Source organism: Typopeltis vanoorti, chromosome 4 (genome assembly GCF_054136105.1).
Source record: "Typopeltis vanoorti isolate ZY-2024b chromosome 4, IOZ_Tvanoo_1.0, whole genome shotgun sequence".
NCBI lineage: Eukaryota > Metazoa > Arthropoda > Arachnida > Uropygi > Thelyphonidae > Typopeltis > Typopeltis vanoorti.
This window is the reverse complement of record NC_143552.1, coordinates 89,391,332-89,408,602: the sequence shown is the minus strand read 5'-3', so window position 1 is coordinate 89,408,602 and position 17,271 is coordinate 89,391,332. Positions and strand designations below refer to the sequence as shown.

Sequence of the window (17,271 nt, the reverse complement as noted above, 5' to 3'; positions counted from 1 at the left end):
TCTATAAAGACCAGGCAAGGAGGATAACCTGGTTGGTGAGAGTAGCTAAAGAGAGGTATGAACAGCAATTAGCTAATGAAGCCAAAAAGAATCCTAGGAAGTTCTTTCGATATGTAGCCAGCAAAAGAAAGAACGATTATGGAAGGATGACATTGATCGGAGAAAATGGTATGAAGACAGCTGTTGCAGAATGTGTGGTGGAGATACTTAATGAGCAGTTCATAAAGATCTTTCAATCTTGTGAATGTGACTTCATGGAGAGATTGAGAGCAGTTGATGATGGGGAGGAGAGACTGACTGTAAGTGTGCAAGAGGTGTTTGGGGAGTTCAGTAAACTAGATGTAAATAAAGATGTGGGACTTGATAATATATCACCGCATATTCTGAAGGAATGTGCCAGGTAGTTGACACCTTCCTTGACATATTTTTTTAATACGAGTCTTGCACTTGGTCAAGTTCCTAAGGAGTGGAAGGAGGGCAAGATTGTGCCACTTCATAAAGGAGGTGATCGAACTCAAGCATCAAACTATAGGCCTATCTGTGTGTCAGGTGTTGTGGTTAAGTTGTTGGAGAAGTTTGTGAGAACTAGGATCCAGAGTTTGGTTGACAATAATGGTATTATCTTTGATAGACAGCATGGATTTGTTAAAGGGAGGTCATGTTTTAGTAATCTACTTACTTATTACAATAAAGTGACTGCTTCCTTGGACAGAGGAGATGGATACACGTAGAAAGTATTTTACCTTGGGTATAATAAATGTTAAAAAATACCAAGCAATTTTAAACCTGGTTTTACTCCATTTCCCAAGTAAGCAAACAGACAAACAAGTCAAGTTTGCACCTGCAAGTGATGCAAGTCTAGCTGATCCTACAGGTAGTGCAAGACCAAGGCAACTCGTGGTAAAGGTGGCATAAGCTCTGATCACTAATCTTAATATTTACCCTTAATGCCAAAAGACATCTCCAAGAAGGGGATGTATGATGTTTTGTATTAAAGGCAAGGGGGCCACTACCCAGACTGGTTTCGACCTTTATTGAGGTCTCATTAGTGGGAGCCAGGCTAGAAATATCAAGATTTTAGTAATACAGAGCTTATAAGTATTTTACCAGAACAAGTTACCATAAGGTGTTTTAACCTTATTAAATAAAAATCTCAGGAGGAGATATAAATGTAGAAGGTATTTTACCTTGGGTATAATAAATGTTAAAAAATACCAAGCAATTTTAAACCTGGTTTTACTCCATTTCCTTGCATCACTTGCAGGCGCAAACTTGACTTGTTTGTCTGTTTGCTTACTTGGGAAATGGAGTAAAACCAGGTTTAAAATTGCTTGGTATTTTTTAACATTTATTATACCCAAGGTAAAATACTTTCTACATTTATATCTCCTCCTGAGATTTTTATTTAATAAGGTTAAAACACCTTATGGTAACTTGTTCTGGTAAAATACTTATAAGCTCTGTATTACTAAAATCTCGATATTTCTAGCCTGGCTTCCATTGATGAGACCTCAATAAAGGTCGAAACTGGTCTGGGTAGTGGCCCCCTTGCCTTTAATACAAAACATCATACACCCCCTTCTTGGAGATGTCTTTTAGCATTAAGGGTAAATATTAAGATTAGTGATCAGAGCTTATGCCACCTTTACCACAAGTTGCCTTGGTCTTGCACTACCTGTAGGATCAGCTAGACTTGCATCACTTGCAGGCGCAAACTTGACTTGTTTGTCTGTTTGCTTACTTGGGAAATGGAGTAAAACCAGGTTTAAAATTGCTTGGTATTTTTTAACATTCGAGATGGATACACAGTAATATACTTGGATTTCGCAAAGGCTTTTGATAGAGTACCTCCTGATAAGTTGACAGTCAAACTAGAGCAGATGGGGTTGGATATTAGATTAGTGCATTGGATTGGAGACTGGCTATCTGATAGGTATCAACAAGTTGTGTATGGGGATGCGACATCCAGGAAAAGGAAAGTCACTAGTGGAGTGCCTCAGGGGTCTGGTTTAGGGTCATTACTGTTTAACTTGTATATTAATGATATTGGCGAAAATTTGGATGGAGATATTTAGTTGTTTGTAGATGATGCAAAGTTGGGACGAACCATAAAGAGCAGTGAAGATGTTGTGGCCTTACAAGAAGACTTGAATAAATTGAGTGATTGGCCATAAAAATGGAGATGTGAGTTCAATGTTGCAAAATGTAAGGTTTTAAAATTTGGAAAAGAAAGATGGGATGCAGAATTTATGCTTTGTGAGAATATGTTGTTGTAGGTAGAGGAAATAAGAGATCTGGGGGTGATAGTGGATAAGGATCTAAAATTTAGGGGACACATCGCCAAAATTGTGAAGTCAACACAAAGACTTCTGGGAATGATGCGGAGGACACTGACTTGTAGAAGTAGGGAGATTCTTGTTCCATTGTATAAGGCTTTGATTAGGCCACACATGGACTATTGTGCCCAGATTTGGTTACCCGGTTTTCAGAAGGATGAAGAGATGTTGGAAAGGATCCAATGGCAACTGACTATGGTAGTTTCTGATCTCTGGAATGTTGAGTATGAAGAAAGATTGAGAAGATGTAATTTGCAAAGTCTGGTGGACAGGAGGAAGAGGGGAGATATGATAGAGACCTACAAGTTGGTAAGGGGTTGTTATAGGATCAGTGGTGGAGAAGTTCTATAGAGAATAGTGGGAGATCAGTGGAGAAACAGAGATCATCCCTGAAAACTGTATAAAGAGGGTATGAGTAGGGGAGTGAGAGGCAGGTTTTTTTTCATGCAGAGTTGTGAATGATTGAATGCCTTTCTTGAGAGTGTGGTGTCTGCAATGAGTTTGAATGTGTTTAAGATACGGTATGATGAGATGTGTGTGTGTGTGTGTGTGTGTGTGTGTGTGTGTGTGTGTGTGTGTGTGTGTGTGAGAGAGAGAGAGAGAGAGAGAGAGAGAGATAAAAGGATTCCCAGAAGAGTCTTTGACTCCATGAGGTCTTGGAGTAATAATAATAATAATAACAACAGAATTTAATGCTAGGTGAGATGTTACCCAGTTAAAGAAGGCCACCATTTTTTTTTTTTTTTTTTTTTTTTTTGTTGTGCTCAGGGAATCAGGGTCAATTGTGAAAAGTCAGCAACCAGAACAAATTCCAGAAAATATATCCAAACTCACCATGAACAGAGTTCAAAATTGGCACCATCAGCATAAGAAGTATTGACAGAAAAGAAATGGAACTAGCAGAAGAATTGGGTAAGCACCAGATTGACATAATAGGATGTAAATTTATTATAATGACATAATAGGAGTTACTGAAACAATGGAGACAAAAAACAGGTGAAATCTTTCTGAGCAACAGATATAAGATGTTTTATTCATGCAGTAATAACAATCAGGGAAAAGGAGTAGCTATAGTATTCAATACTAAATATGAAGATAATTTTCTTGAATGGCAGGTAATATCAAGTAGAGTGATGTGTGCAAATATCAGACAATGAGACTTATTTGTGCCTGTGGTTCCACAGAAGGTTTTACTAAGCAACAAATTGAGAAATTTTTCGAAACATTAGAGAAAGCAACTGACACAACAACACACACAAAAAAAAGTTGATCCTTATTGGCGATCTAAACATCAGAGTAGGAAATGATTATCAGATGTATAGAAATATTCTGGGCAAATTTGGAGAAAAGAGCAAGGCTAATAATAATGGTAAGTGCCTGTTGAATTTCTGCTCAGGACATGGACTGGTTATTATTAACATTATGTTTCAACATAAAAATGTGTACAAAACACATGGAGAGAAGATGCAAGAAATAAGATAAATCTCATCAACTATGTTATTGTTGGTAGCAATGTTTTCCCACTCATTCAGGACACAAGAATATATACAGAGGATTTGAAATAGGAAGTGATCACTTTAACTGTGAGCAGGATAACGTTGAATTTCATTTTGAAAAGAAGAGTGTGCAAGATAGTTTTAAAAAGAATCAAAGTTGAGCAGCTTTTGGAGATGAAATGTAGACTAAAATATATACAAATAATATATATAAAATATATGCATTATTCAATTAAAAATGATTGATTTTGAAAACAAGTACCAAACCTTGAAGATTCAAGGAAAGCATTCATCGACTCAGCTAGAGAGGCATGTGGTGAGGTTGTGTGCAAGGATAGAACTCCATGGTACACTCAGGAAGTTAAAGAGGTAGTGAAGCATAACCAAAGTTCCTGGCAAATAATTCAGCTTGTGCTCTTAGAGAATACAGAGACATATGTAAGAAAGCTAAACACTGTGTGAAACTAGCTAAACAAAAATCATTGGAAGACTTGGATAAGAACTTAGAAAATAAATATCAAGAAGGTGGCAAGATATTCTGGAGGTTGTTGAAAAAGCTGACAAATGGAGAAAAGAGTGCAGTAAAAGGAATTAGAGATGATAAAGGTGACATGAAAACTCGTGGAAAAGATATCCTTGATGTATGGAGTAATTACTTTGAAAAATTGCTAAATCAAACAGTGACAGCACAGTAGTAAAAAACGCTCAAACAGGCATGCAATCAGGAATACATACTTGAAGTAGGAAAAAGCCATCAAAAGCCTGAAATGTGGAAAAGCAATTGGAGTAGAGAATATTCGACCAGAAATGCTCAAGTATGGAGGTATAAAAGTCTTACAGTGGCTGTACTGCATAGTTTGGAAGGCCTGGATGAGAGCTCTGCTCTAATTGGAGTAGAGCTCTCATAGTACCATATACAAGAGTGGTCTGAAAATTTCTCGGTCTAACAATGAAAAAACGAATTTATAATTTCAAAATTTTTTTTTTTTTTCAACGTAATCTCCCTTAAGACTAATACATTTATTCCAGTGATGCTCCGGTGCCATTATCCTGCCCCTGTAGTGGTTCTCAGTGAGATCTGCAAAATACCCCTCTACAGCTGCAATCACCTCTTGATTCGAAGAAAAACGCTGACCAGCTAGGAAGAGTTTTAGTTTTGGGAAGAGCTAGGAATCAGAGGGAGCCAAATTTGGGGAATAGAGTGGATGTTCCAACAATTCATAGTGCAAATCCCTTAATTTTCCCATTGCCAAAACACCTTTGTGGGAAGGTGCATTGTCTTGATGAAAGATATTTTTCTTCTGCAAACAGGGTCTTTTCTCATGAATTTTTTTCATCTAGTCTGGTTAAAAGAGCGGAATAATATTCTCCAGTTATTGTTTTACCCTTTTCAAGATAATTAATGAACAAAATGCCTTTAGCATCTGAAAACACCAATGCCATGTCCTTTCCTACTGATGGAACCAACTTTGTCTTCTTTGGTGCTGAACAACGGGCTTCTGTCCGCTATTTTGACTGTTGTTTGGATTGTTGTGTGTAATGATGAATCCAAGTCTCATCCATAGTAATAAATCAATGCACAAAATCAGTTTTATTCTTGTTAAAATGCTCCAAGCACTGTTCAGAGATTTTCATGCAGGTGCGTTTTTGATCTGCTGTGAGCAAGCACAGCACCCATCTTGCTCAAAGCTTTTCATTTGCAATTCTGCATGCAAAATATATCCTACACATTCTTTTGAAATGCCTATAGTTTCAGCAATTTCATGCACTTTGACTCGCCTGTCATCCAATACATATCATGCTCTTGATCAATGATTTCTGGTGTTGTTACACTCTTTGGACGTCCTTCACAAAGATGCATTTAAATTTAGCCATTCCCTGGCTAAATTGAATGTTTAAATTCGGCAGTCCATTTCTTAATTGTTGAAAATGAAGGAGAAGGGTGTCCATTAACTATTATGAACTTCGAATGAATTTCTTTTGGCATTAAACCTTCTTTTACGAAGAATTTTATAACCATATGATACTCAATTTTATCCATTTCAAGGGATAGAAACAACACTTTTGCTTTAGACAGCTGTATAAAACAAACTACTTCATAGAATGACTTGCAATTTCACATGGATGCTTATGATAGATGTACCAACTTAGAAAGTAAAAATCTTGTCGATAGTGTTGCCATCTATGGTCGAGGCTAAGAATGTTTCAAACCACCGTTGTATGAAAAGTGAAATGAAATTGAATGTGAGAAGTACAGAGGAATTTCCCTACTTGAGTGTCATTGGTATGATTTATGCAAGTATTGTTGAGGTGGTAAGTCAAATTGTGGAAGAGAAGTTTGGAGAATAACAAGCCAGATTCAGACCAAACAGAGGTTGTCAGACTCAGATTTGCAGTTTAAGACAAATAGTTGAAAAATCATTGAAATATAACAATGATCTGTATTTAAGTTTTGTAGATCTGGAACATAAAAAGGTGTCAATGGGAAAGCTGTTCAAAATTCTACAGTTATATGTAAATAGGACATTATATTGAGCAATCTTCTTCTTCCTCCTCTACGCGTTTATCCCACTTCCAATGCAGGGTCCGCGTGTTACATTTTGATGCAACTTTTTGTTAGTACAACCCCAAACTGGCCTGTCACTGGGGGGGGGGGGGTATATTTTTGACTGTAGGAGTGTGTGTGTTCATGGGGCCGGTTTGCTTGCTTGCAGGATGAAAAACCTCAGATAAACTGGAGGAGAAAAACCCTGCTGTCCACACGCAAGACCGGCTAACTTGGCTATGGCTGAGAAAGATCCTTAAGCTCTTCACGTTGTAGACAGGAATCGAACCTAGGACACTCCTTCCCCAGGCATATGGTTGCAAAGTGCATAGCCACTAGGCTAACTGTGCGGATGACATTATATTGAGGATTAATTTGTCTATATTTGAGCTGTAAGTCAGCAGTTAGAACTGAAGAATGGAAAGGATGACAGTTTGATGAAATCAGGTTTGAGACAAGGTTGCACATTATCTCAACTGTTATTCATCATCTATATGAATCACATTATGTAGGAAAGTGGTAGTTGAACCTGATGTCAAAATTGGGGATATTAATCTCAGTTGTTTATTTTATGTAGATGATATTATACTTCTAAATAAATCTGTAGTAGTCCGCAGGATTCTCTGGATAAATTGAATAACTGCCATAATAAATTTGGTTTGAAAATCAGCAATAAAAAGAGAAAGATAGTGAAAATAAGCAGAAACATTGGGAGCATTGACTTCATCCTGAATGGAGAATCTATAGAACAAGTAAAACATTTCAGCTATTTAGGAACAATATTTAGTGAAGATGGAAAATTAAATATGGAAATAGGCAATAGAATTAGCAAAGCTAGTATGGTAAAAAGTCCACAGAATAAATTCATATGGAATAATTGAGAAATTCACCAAATACAAAACTAGCTGTATATAAATGACCATGGAGCAATTTTAACTTATAGATCTGACATATTTAGGATAGATTAGAAATAAAGCACTTGATAAAAGACTAGAGGCCACTAATATGAGAGTTCTGAGAAAGATTAAAAACATTGTTGGTATTCAGAAATGTTTTAGCAGAGCTAATCTCAGCTGGCATGGGCACTTAAACAGAATAGAAATGGAATGGTTATCAAAAAAAAGTGTTCTTTGACAGGATGGCAGGAAAAAGAACCAGAGGGAAACCAAGATCTAGGTGGACCGATACGGTAAAAAGTGCCTCAGAAGATAGAAATATAAGATATGATAATATTGTCGTCTTGACAGATAACAGATTAATTTGGAGGAGACATGCATTCATACCACAATTAGAAGAACAATAAAACATTGCATCCTTCAATTGGAAAAGACCTGTGTTTGATTCTTGTTACGACAAGAGTAATTTTTATATGAGCCTTTCCAACTGAATGTGAGTTAGCTCTCATGCAGAGGTAGCAGGGTTTTCTTCCAGAAACTCAGGTTTTTCATCCCACGAAGAGGCAAATTGGCCACGAGAATACACACAATTTATAGACAAAAAATACTGTTGTTGGTGGTGATGGACATTAGATGGCATTGATTGTAGTATTAGTATTGTGTGTTTGGCAAATTAAATAGTAGGGGAGACAGTGTGATATGTATAGTGGATTGGAGTAGAGTGCCCTATCGTGATGAGTCCTTGAACTCCTTGGTGTGTCATGTTGTAATGATAGGTTGACATACTGTTAGCATATCCACCCTCCAGCAAAGGCTGCAGGCTCGAATCCCATTGTGGGCATGGATGTTTGTGATCGTCTGTGAAAATACTAGTGGTGGGCAGTAGAAGTTGTTGATGTAGATGATGATGGTAATTTCGGTTTGCTATAGCTGGTGGATTGAGTGGTGGAGACAGAGAGCTGCTTTGACGAGTCCTTGGACTCCTTGGAAGTGTCACATAATAATAATAATGTGTTGCATTTTGGAGTGCAGAAATATAAGGCTGTGTACTATATTGATGGTGTTGTACTGCAAGAAGTGGATGAGATTAGAGAATGGGAGTAATGGTTGTCAGTAGACTGAAGTTTAGAGGGCATATTGCTAGTGCTGCTATGATAAGAAGTACTCTAACTTGCAAGGATAAGGAAGTGGTTGTGCCACTGTGTAAGGCACTGGTCAGAGCACACTTGAACTGTTATGCTCAGATCTAGTCACCGGGTTTTCCGTTTGTAAATTCCGTTTGTTCTGAAGGTTGATTTGCCTGTACGTGAGATGAAAAACCCGAGTTTCAGGGAGAAAAATCCATGCTACCACCATATGAGATCGGCTAACATACCTTCAATTGAAAAAGCCCTTATAGGGATTCCCCATCATCACGAAGAATCGAACCCAGGTCTTTTCCAATCGAAGGGTGCACTGTTCTGCTATTCATCCAATTGCGCTACAGCAGCAGTTAAAGGAAATAAATTTATGGAAACTTTTGTGCTCAATATCAAAGCACACGCTAGTTATAATATCATTTATTTTTAATTCATTTAAATTTAAAAGTATAACATCGTCTGCATAAAGCAAAGAGCTGACATTAACATCTCCAATTTTTATAACAGGTTTAATACCACTTTCCTTCATAATGTGATCCATATAGATAATGAATAACAGAGGAGATAACGCACATCCTTATATGACACCAGATTTAAAATTTAACCATCTTTCTATACTTTCTTCAATTCTAACTGCTGACTTACAACTCAAATAAAGACTAAGTATTGCTTGATATAATACCCCATTGACATCTTATAACTGTAGCATACTGAATAGCTTCTCTCTTGGCACCTTTTCATATGCCTTTTCCAGATCTACAAAACTTAAATACAGATCTTTCTTATATTCCCATGATTTCTTGACTATTTGTTGTAAAGTGAACATCTGATCCTGACAGCCTCTATTTGCCCTGAATCCAGCTTGTTCTTCACCAAGCTTTTCCTCCACAATTCTTCTCAACCATTTCTCAAGTATACTTGCATAAATCTTACGAGGAACACTCAGTAGAGAAATACCTCTGTAATTCTCACATTCAGTTTTATTTCCCTTTTTATATATGGATACTATGAGAACTCTACTCCATTCATCCAAAATTTGTTGCTCTGTCCATGCCTTCTGAACTATGCAGTGCAGCTACTGTAGGACTTTTATACCTCCATACTTGAGCATTTCTGATCGAATATCATCTACTCCTGCTGCCTTTCCACATTTCAGGCCTTTGATGGCTTTTCTACTTCAGGTATTATTATTATTATTACTCCAAGACCTCATGGAGTCAAAGACTCATCTGGAAAGTCCTTTTATAAACACACTCAAATTCCTTGCAGACACCACACTCTCAAGCAAGGCATTCCAATCATTCACAACTCTGCACGAAAAAAACCTGCTTCTCACTCCCCTACTCACCCCCTCTTTATACAGTTTCCAGGGATGACCACTGGTTCTCCCCTGATCTCCTACTATTCTTTGTAGAACTTCTACACCACTGATATTATAACAACCCCTTACTAACATGTAGGTCTCTATCATATCTCCCCTCTTCCTCCTCTCCACCAGCCTCTGCAAATTACATCTTCTCAATCTTTCCTCATACTGTACATTCCAGAGGTCAGAAACTACCTTAGTCAGTCGCCTTTGGATCCTTTCCAACATCTCTTCATCCTTCTGAAAATCCGTTGACTAAATCTGGGCACAATAGTCCATGTGTGGCCTAATCAAAGCCTTATACAACGGAACAAGAATCTCCCTACTTCTACAAGTCAGTGTCCTCCGCATTATTCCCAAAAGCCGTTGTGTTGTCTTCACAATTTTGGCAATGTGTCACCTAAATTTTAGATCCTTATCCATTATCATCCCTGATCTCTTATTTCCTCTACTTCCAAGAATATATCCTCACCAAGCATAAATTCTGCATCCCATCTATGTTTTCCAAATTTTAAAACCTTACATTTTGCAACATTGAACTCACATCCCCCATTTCCATGCCCAATCACTCAATTTATTCAAGTCCTCTTGCAAGGCAACAACATCTTCACTACTCTTTATGGTTCGTCCCAACTTTGTATCATCTGCAAACAACTGAATATCTCCATCCAAATCTTCGCCAATATCATTAATATACTCACTTGGTTGTTGAAAATTACTTTGACGAGCAGAGACAAGCAAGTTATTGATTGTACCTCTGCACCGAGCCTTGATAAGACCTCATCTCAACTACTGTACCCAAATTTGGTCACCTAGGTTTCTTCTTGATGGGGAGGAGGTGGAGAGGATCCAGAGGTGAATGACCAAGATGATAGTAGGTCTATGGAATGAACCGTATGAGAACAGGTTGAAGATTTGTGGGTTGCAGAAATTAGTTGATAGGCGGAAAAGGGGAGATATTATCGAGACATTCAAATTGTTAAAGGGTTTCTATAGGATTAATTTAGAGGATATTTTTGAGATCAGGACTGGTGATGGGAGAACTAGGAGACGCCTATGGAAGCTGTGCAAGAGTGTGGTTAGCAAGGGTGTTAGAGCTGAGTTCTTTATTTTTAGAGTGGTAAATGAGTGGAATAAGCTGCCAGAGTCTGTTGTGGGTGCTATGACGGTGATTGAGTTCAAGGCAAGGTATGATAGATACTGTGAGAATGTCGTATAGTTGTGTGGACATGATGTTTAGGGCCTCCCTCGATGAGTCTAAGGGCTCCCTGGAGTCGCCCGTAATAACAAATAATAATAATAATAATACAAGTTAAACAGTAATGACCCTAAAACAGACCCCTGAGGCACTCCAGTAGTGACTTTCCTTTTCCTGGATATCGCATCCCCATTCACAATTTGTTGATACCTATCAGATAGCTAGTCTCCAATCCAATGTACTAATCTAATATCCAACCCCATCTGCTCTAGTTTGACTGTCAACTTATCATGAGCTACTCCATCAAAAGCCTTTGCGAAATTCAAGTATATTACTGTGTATCCATCTCCTCTGTCCAAGGAAGCAGTCACTTTATTGTAATAAGTAAGTGCATTACTAAAACATGACCTCCTTTTAGCAAATCCATGCTGTCCATCAAAGATAATACCATTCTTGTCAACCCAACTCTGGATCCTAGTTGTCACAAGCTTCTCCAACAATTTAACCACAACACCTGACACACAGATAGGCCTGTAGTTTGATGCTTGAGTTCGATCACCTCCTTTATGAAGTGGCACAATCTTGCCCTCTTTCCACTCCTTAGTGCAAGACTCGTATTGAAAAAATATGTCAAGGCAGGTGTCAACTCCTTGGCACATTCCTTCAGAATATGCGGTGATATATTATCAAGTCCCACAGCCTTATTTACATCTAGTTTACTCAACTCCCCAAACACCATTTGCACACTTACAGTCAGTCTCTCCTCCCCATCATCAACTGCTCTCAATCTCTCCATGAAGTCACATTCACAAGATTGAAAGATCTTTATGAACTGCTCATTAAGTATCTCCACCACACATTCTGCAACAGCTGTCTTTATACCATTTTCTCCAATCAGTGTCATCCTTCCATAATTATTCTTTCTTTTTCTGGCTATATATCAAAAGAACTCCCTAGAATTCTTTTTGGCTTCATTAGCTAACTGCTGTTCATGCCTCTCTTTAGCTACTCTCACCAGCCAAGTCACCCTCCTTGTCAGGTCTTTGTAGACCTCATGAAATTGGTTATTTCCACTTCTCTTATGCTGCCTCCACAATGCCCTTTTTCTCTGTATTGCATGCTTAATCTCTTTATTCATCCATCTCACACCTACACCTTATTTAACCTTCTCACCCTTGGAATACATTTAGACATTGCATCTACTAGATAGTTTTTGAAATTCCCCCAAGCTGCATTGATCTCTTTTCCAGCTAACTCCTCATTCCACGCTACACCCGCAAGCTATCTCCTGAGCTCTTCATAATCACCCCCCCCCCTCTTGTCGTTCTACATATCACATATACCCTTTTCTCACAGAGGTCCTCGCACTGCTGGCAACCACCCAGTTAATCACCTCATGGTCACTCTCACCAATTGGTGGATGATTTGACACCTCATTTATAATTACATTCTCTGATGAGATGACCAAATCCAAGTAGTTATCCCTCAAAAACTCAAGAAACTAATTTTCTTTACTTCCAGTTGCTATCTCATCATTCCAGTCTATATTGCCATAATTAAAATCAACCCCCATAACGATCACCCTTTTCTTATTTGCTTGGCTAATTTGACTATACATTTCACTATCACCATCCACATTACCTGGTCTATAACAACATCCCATCAAGTATTTGATTCCATTCTCCTCTATCTCACACCATACTGCCTCAAAACCACTGGCACTATTTCCATCTTGCATCTCTACTTTATATGGATTTGCATAACTCTTTTTCTATCATACCTTTTTACCCTTTGTATTCTCATGAAACACATGATACCCTTCCATCTGTATTCCTGTCAGGATGTCATCCTCTTCCATCCATGTCTCACTCATTCTGACAATCTTTGGGTGAATAGACACAATTAGTGCAACCATTTCATCTGCCTTGTTTCTTATACTTCTAGCATTGGTACACAAACACAACAGCTCATTTCTGGATCTACAGCTAGTTCCATTGATACCACTCACTCCATGTGATCTCTCCATGTTCAACTGGGGCTATTTCCCTTTCTGCTTCTTCATTTTAGAACCCTTTTCAATTCCAGCTGTTTCCTCTTGATCCCTGGTCATCCCATTCCTTTATTGCCTACACATGCTCTGGTATGGATGTGTATTCCTGATTCCATGCCTGGTCAGTTTTTTATCACTGTGCTGTCATCATTACCAGTTTCATTTAGCAACTTTTCGAAGTAATTACTCCATACTTCAAGGATATCTTTTTTTCTCCAGTTTTCATGTCACCTTTATCATCTCTAATTCCTTTTACAGCATTCTTTTCTCCATTTCTGAGCTTCTTCAGCTACCTCCAAAATATCTTTCCACTTCTTGATATTTATTTTCTATGTTCTTACCAAAGTCTTCCCATGACTTTTGTTTAGCTAGTTTTACACAGTGTTTAGCTTTCCTTTCATTTGTCTCTGCATTCTCTAAGAGCACAAGCTGATTTATTTGCCAAGAGCTTATGATATGCTTTCTTCTTTTCCTTCACTGCCTCTTGAACTTCCTATGTCCACCATAGAGTTCTGATTTTTCTATCCTTGCGGACAACCTCAACACATGCCTCTCTCTCTCTCTCTCTCTCTGGCTGAATTGATCATTTCTTCAGAGTTTGCCATGGAATCTCTAAAGTTTGATTACTGTTCTCAAACTCTTTCATTTTTTCTTGAATAATGTTTGTATATTTCAGTCTACAGTTCATATCTGCGAGCTGCTCAACTTTTATTCACTTTAAAACTTTCTTACATGTTCTTCTTTTCAATATGAAATTAAATTTTATCCTGCTGAAGAATAAATAGTGATTACTTTCAATTTCAAATCCTCTGTACATTCTGGTGTCCTGCACCAGAGAGAAAACATCACTATCAACAATAACATAGTCAATGAGACTTTTCTTATTCTTTGCTTCTTCTCTCCATGTGAATTTGTGCACATTTTTGTTGTCGGAAGTTTTTTCACTTGGTTATGCTATAAATTAAAGATACCATGAAGTTATATGCTTGGTTAAAATATTTATCTAAGTGTGAGCAAACAAAGTTTGCATCTGAAGTATTTTCAGGACTGAGGCAACTTGTGGTTAAGGTTGTATGACTTCACGTCACTTGCCTTAGTATCCCATAATGCAAAACACATCTCCTTGCAGACATTTATAATGCTGTGCATTATGGGAAGGGGGATCACTACCCATATATACATCTCCACAAAAAGATGTGCTTTGGATTATTGGATACTAAGGCAAGTGATGTTAAACCTTTACCACGAGTTGCCTCAGTCCTGAAAATACTTCAGTTGCAAACTTTGTTTGCTTACACTTGAATAAAGGATTAAACCAAGTATATGATTTCTGGGTAGTGACTCTTCCCATAATGCATGGCATTATACATGTCTGCAAGGAGATGTGCTTTGCATTATGAGATACTAAGTCAAGTGATGTGAAGTCATACCACCTTTACCACGAGTTGCCTCAGTCCTGAAAATACTTCAGTCACAAACTTTGTTTGCTTATACTTGCATAAAGGATTACACCAAGTATATAATTTCTTGCTATCTTGAATTTATGCACATTTTTATGTTGGAGCATTGTGTTAGTAATAACCAGTCCATGTCCTGAGCAGAAATACAACAGGTATTTGCCATTATTATTAGCTTTGCTCTTTTCTCCAAATTTTCCCAAAATATTTTTGTATGTCTGACAATCATTTCCTACTCTGCTATTTAGATCCTCAACAAGGACCAACTTTTCCTTTTTCATTGTGTCAGTTGCTTTCTCTAAAGTCTCAAAAAAGTCTTCCACTTCTACCTTAGTAGCAGTGGGATGTGGGACCATAGGCACAAATAAGTCTCATTGTCCAGTTCTCCATTCTGATATTTGCCCATATCATTCTACTTGAGACTGCCTGTCATTCAAGATTAGCCTCGTATTTAGTGTTGAATACTATGGCTACTCCTTCTTTTCCTTGATTGTCATTGCCTGAATATAACATTTTGTATTTATTGCTCAGAAAGGTCTCACCAGTTTTTGTCTTTTTTGTTTCAATCACCCCTATTATGTCGATCTACTACTTATCTAATTCCTTAGCTAGCTCCATTTCTTTGCCTTTCAGGCTTCTTATGTTGATTGTCCCGATCTTGAACTCTGATGATGTTGAGTTGGGGTGTGTTTTAAGATTTGTTCCAGTAGCTGACTTTTCAATGTTTGCCCTGGTTCCTTGGTGAAAACAATGGGGGTCTTGTTTAACCGGGCTACGCCCCAGCCGGCATGAAATTCTGTCATGTTATACCATTGTTTTATATTTTGGTTTAAGCCAAACCAGCCCATCCTCGTTCATTCAGTATCCAGGTATATACCTAACATGGTGCACCACGAAAAGATTTGGATTGGACATTTGGTCAGAAATCCTGGTAGGTTCTCCACATTCCTTTAAAGACTATGTGGAGTCTCAGTTATACAGCTTTGACCCTTAAGCACCCCATGAGATTCTTAATCTTATGCAAATATTTATCTTATGCAAATAGTTTGTTGACCAGATTAAATATTAATTGAAAAATCAGTTTGTATGATATACAGTCATTCCTCGACTTACATCCGGGTTCCATTCCATCTGGCAGGGCGTAAGTCGAGTCGGACGTAAGTTGATACATTAAATCAACAGAGTTATAGGGTTAGGAACTTAACCGTAATAGGTATACTGTCATTTGAATTTTTAAACCTTATAAAATTGTACTGTATGTTACTGCCACTAAAACAGGATTTAGTGGCAGTAATCATTACCTTCCCTGTGTGAATGATCAGGCTGTGGCTCTTCTGGTATAATCTTTGTTTTTTTGGTGAAAATGTCCAATGTGCTTAGCTTATTCCTCTTCTTCTGTGCATCATAAATTTGTTCATAGCCAGCAAATGCATCATCATGTACTTTCATTTCTATTATTATGTAGCATTCAACATTGAGGTCCATGTCTTTAGCCATTTTGAGAACATCACTAACTGCAAAGAACATTTCTGCAAGGCCCTTCACTGTAAATTATTTAACTGTAAATTGTCCCTCTTCCCTTTCTCATTTTTCCTCTTCTGCAACAGTTGTTCCTTCAGCTTGACCAATTCTTTGTTGCCCAACTCTTCAGGGGAACTTTCTATGAATTGAATTATGGCATCATCATTCACTTCGAGATTCAGATTGTTTGCTAGGTCCACTATTACAAACTTCCAAAATCATGCACAAACTTTTTTAATGTCATTTTCCATATGCACTCATACATTGAGAGGTCACTTTGTCCCAAGCCATAGCAATATTTTTAATGGCATGATAAATATTGAATGCTTTGCAGAATTGCATGAGAGTGTGTGTGTGCACGCACGCACTCTAGAAATGAATGAATTTAATTTTAATTAAAGTTGTTAGTTTTTGTCTATACGTTTTTCATAATGAATGATGAACCATGCAACAGGGAAGGAAAAAAATCTCATTTTTTGATGGTAGTGTTTCTTGGATTTAACTTAACATATATTGATTGACGAGCAGTTATTGACTGCACAAAACCCAATTTGTTTACACACCCTAAACATAAAGAATTAAGCTTACACATTAGTTTTGTTTAATTCATTTCATAAATGATTTTGCAAACATCTGTATAATCATTGAAGATCTAATTGGCAATCTTTAACATTTCATTGAGTTGGGGTTTAAGTATATGGCACTCACTCTTGTCCATTAGTGAAATAGGGAAACATGATCCATGCATCATAAAAATCATAAAAACATACTATTCTAAATAGATATATTTTTCCAATCTTATAGCTGTATATATTTTTAAACATATAATGTGAATATCAACTTCTCTCTTTTTATTTATTTATTTATTTTTTTTTTATTTTTGGCAACCACCTGCACAGTTTGCAATAGAGTCACAGATTGCTTTCCATGGGTATCCAGTTAAAGATGCTCTAATACTAATAAAACCAACTAAGGTAAATATTTCATTAATCTTATCCAATTAAATAAGAAAGTCTGATAATTTTAATCATTATAAGAAAATTAAATGCTAATTTATTTGAACAATTCTAAACATTGTGCTATTAGGGTTTGCTGGTTTTAGTTCGGTTATTTGAGAGAAGTTTATCACTTTTGGAATTGCTTTATTTAAAATTTGGATGGTTTTGTTGCATTTCATTTTTTAGAGTTCCTGAGGGATTATTATATAAAATAGCATGTTGCAGAAAGTACATGAAGAAAAAGAAATAATAAATAAATAAATGCTGCC

The 17,271-nt window shown here is 37.2% G+C and overlaps 1 protein-coding gene across 5 annotated transcripts in view; it reads left to right on the top strand.

The window, feature by feature from the left end:
* Positions 1-17,271, top strand: part of LOC150107485 (kynureninase-like) — a 413,072-nt gene that overhangs the window by 175,036 nt on the left and 220,765 nt on the right. For all 5 annotated transcript variants that reach the window (XM_090391901.1, XM_090391902.1, XM_090391904.1 and 2 more), the window contains exon 7: positions 16,904-16,978. In XM_090391901.1, coding sequence (XP_090248027.1) covers positions 16,904-16,978 — 75 coding nt within the window. The remainder of the gene's footprint in view (positions 1-16,903; positions 16,979-17,271) is intronic.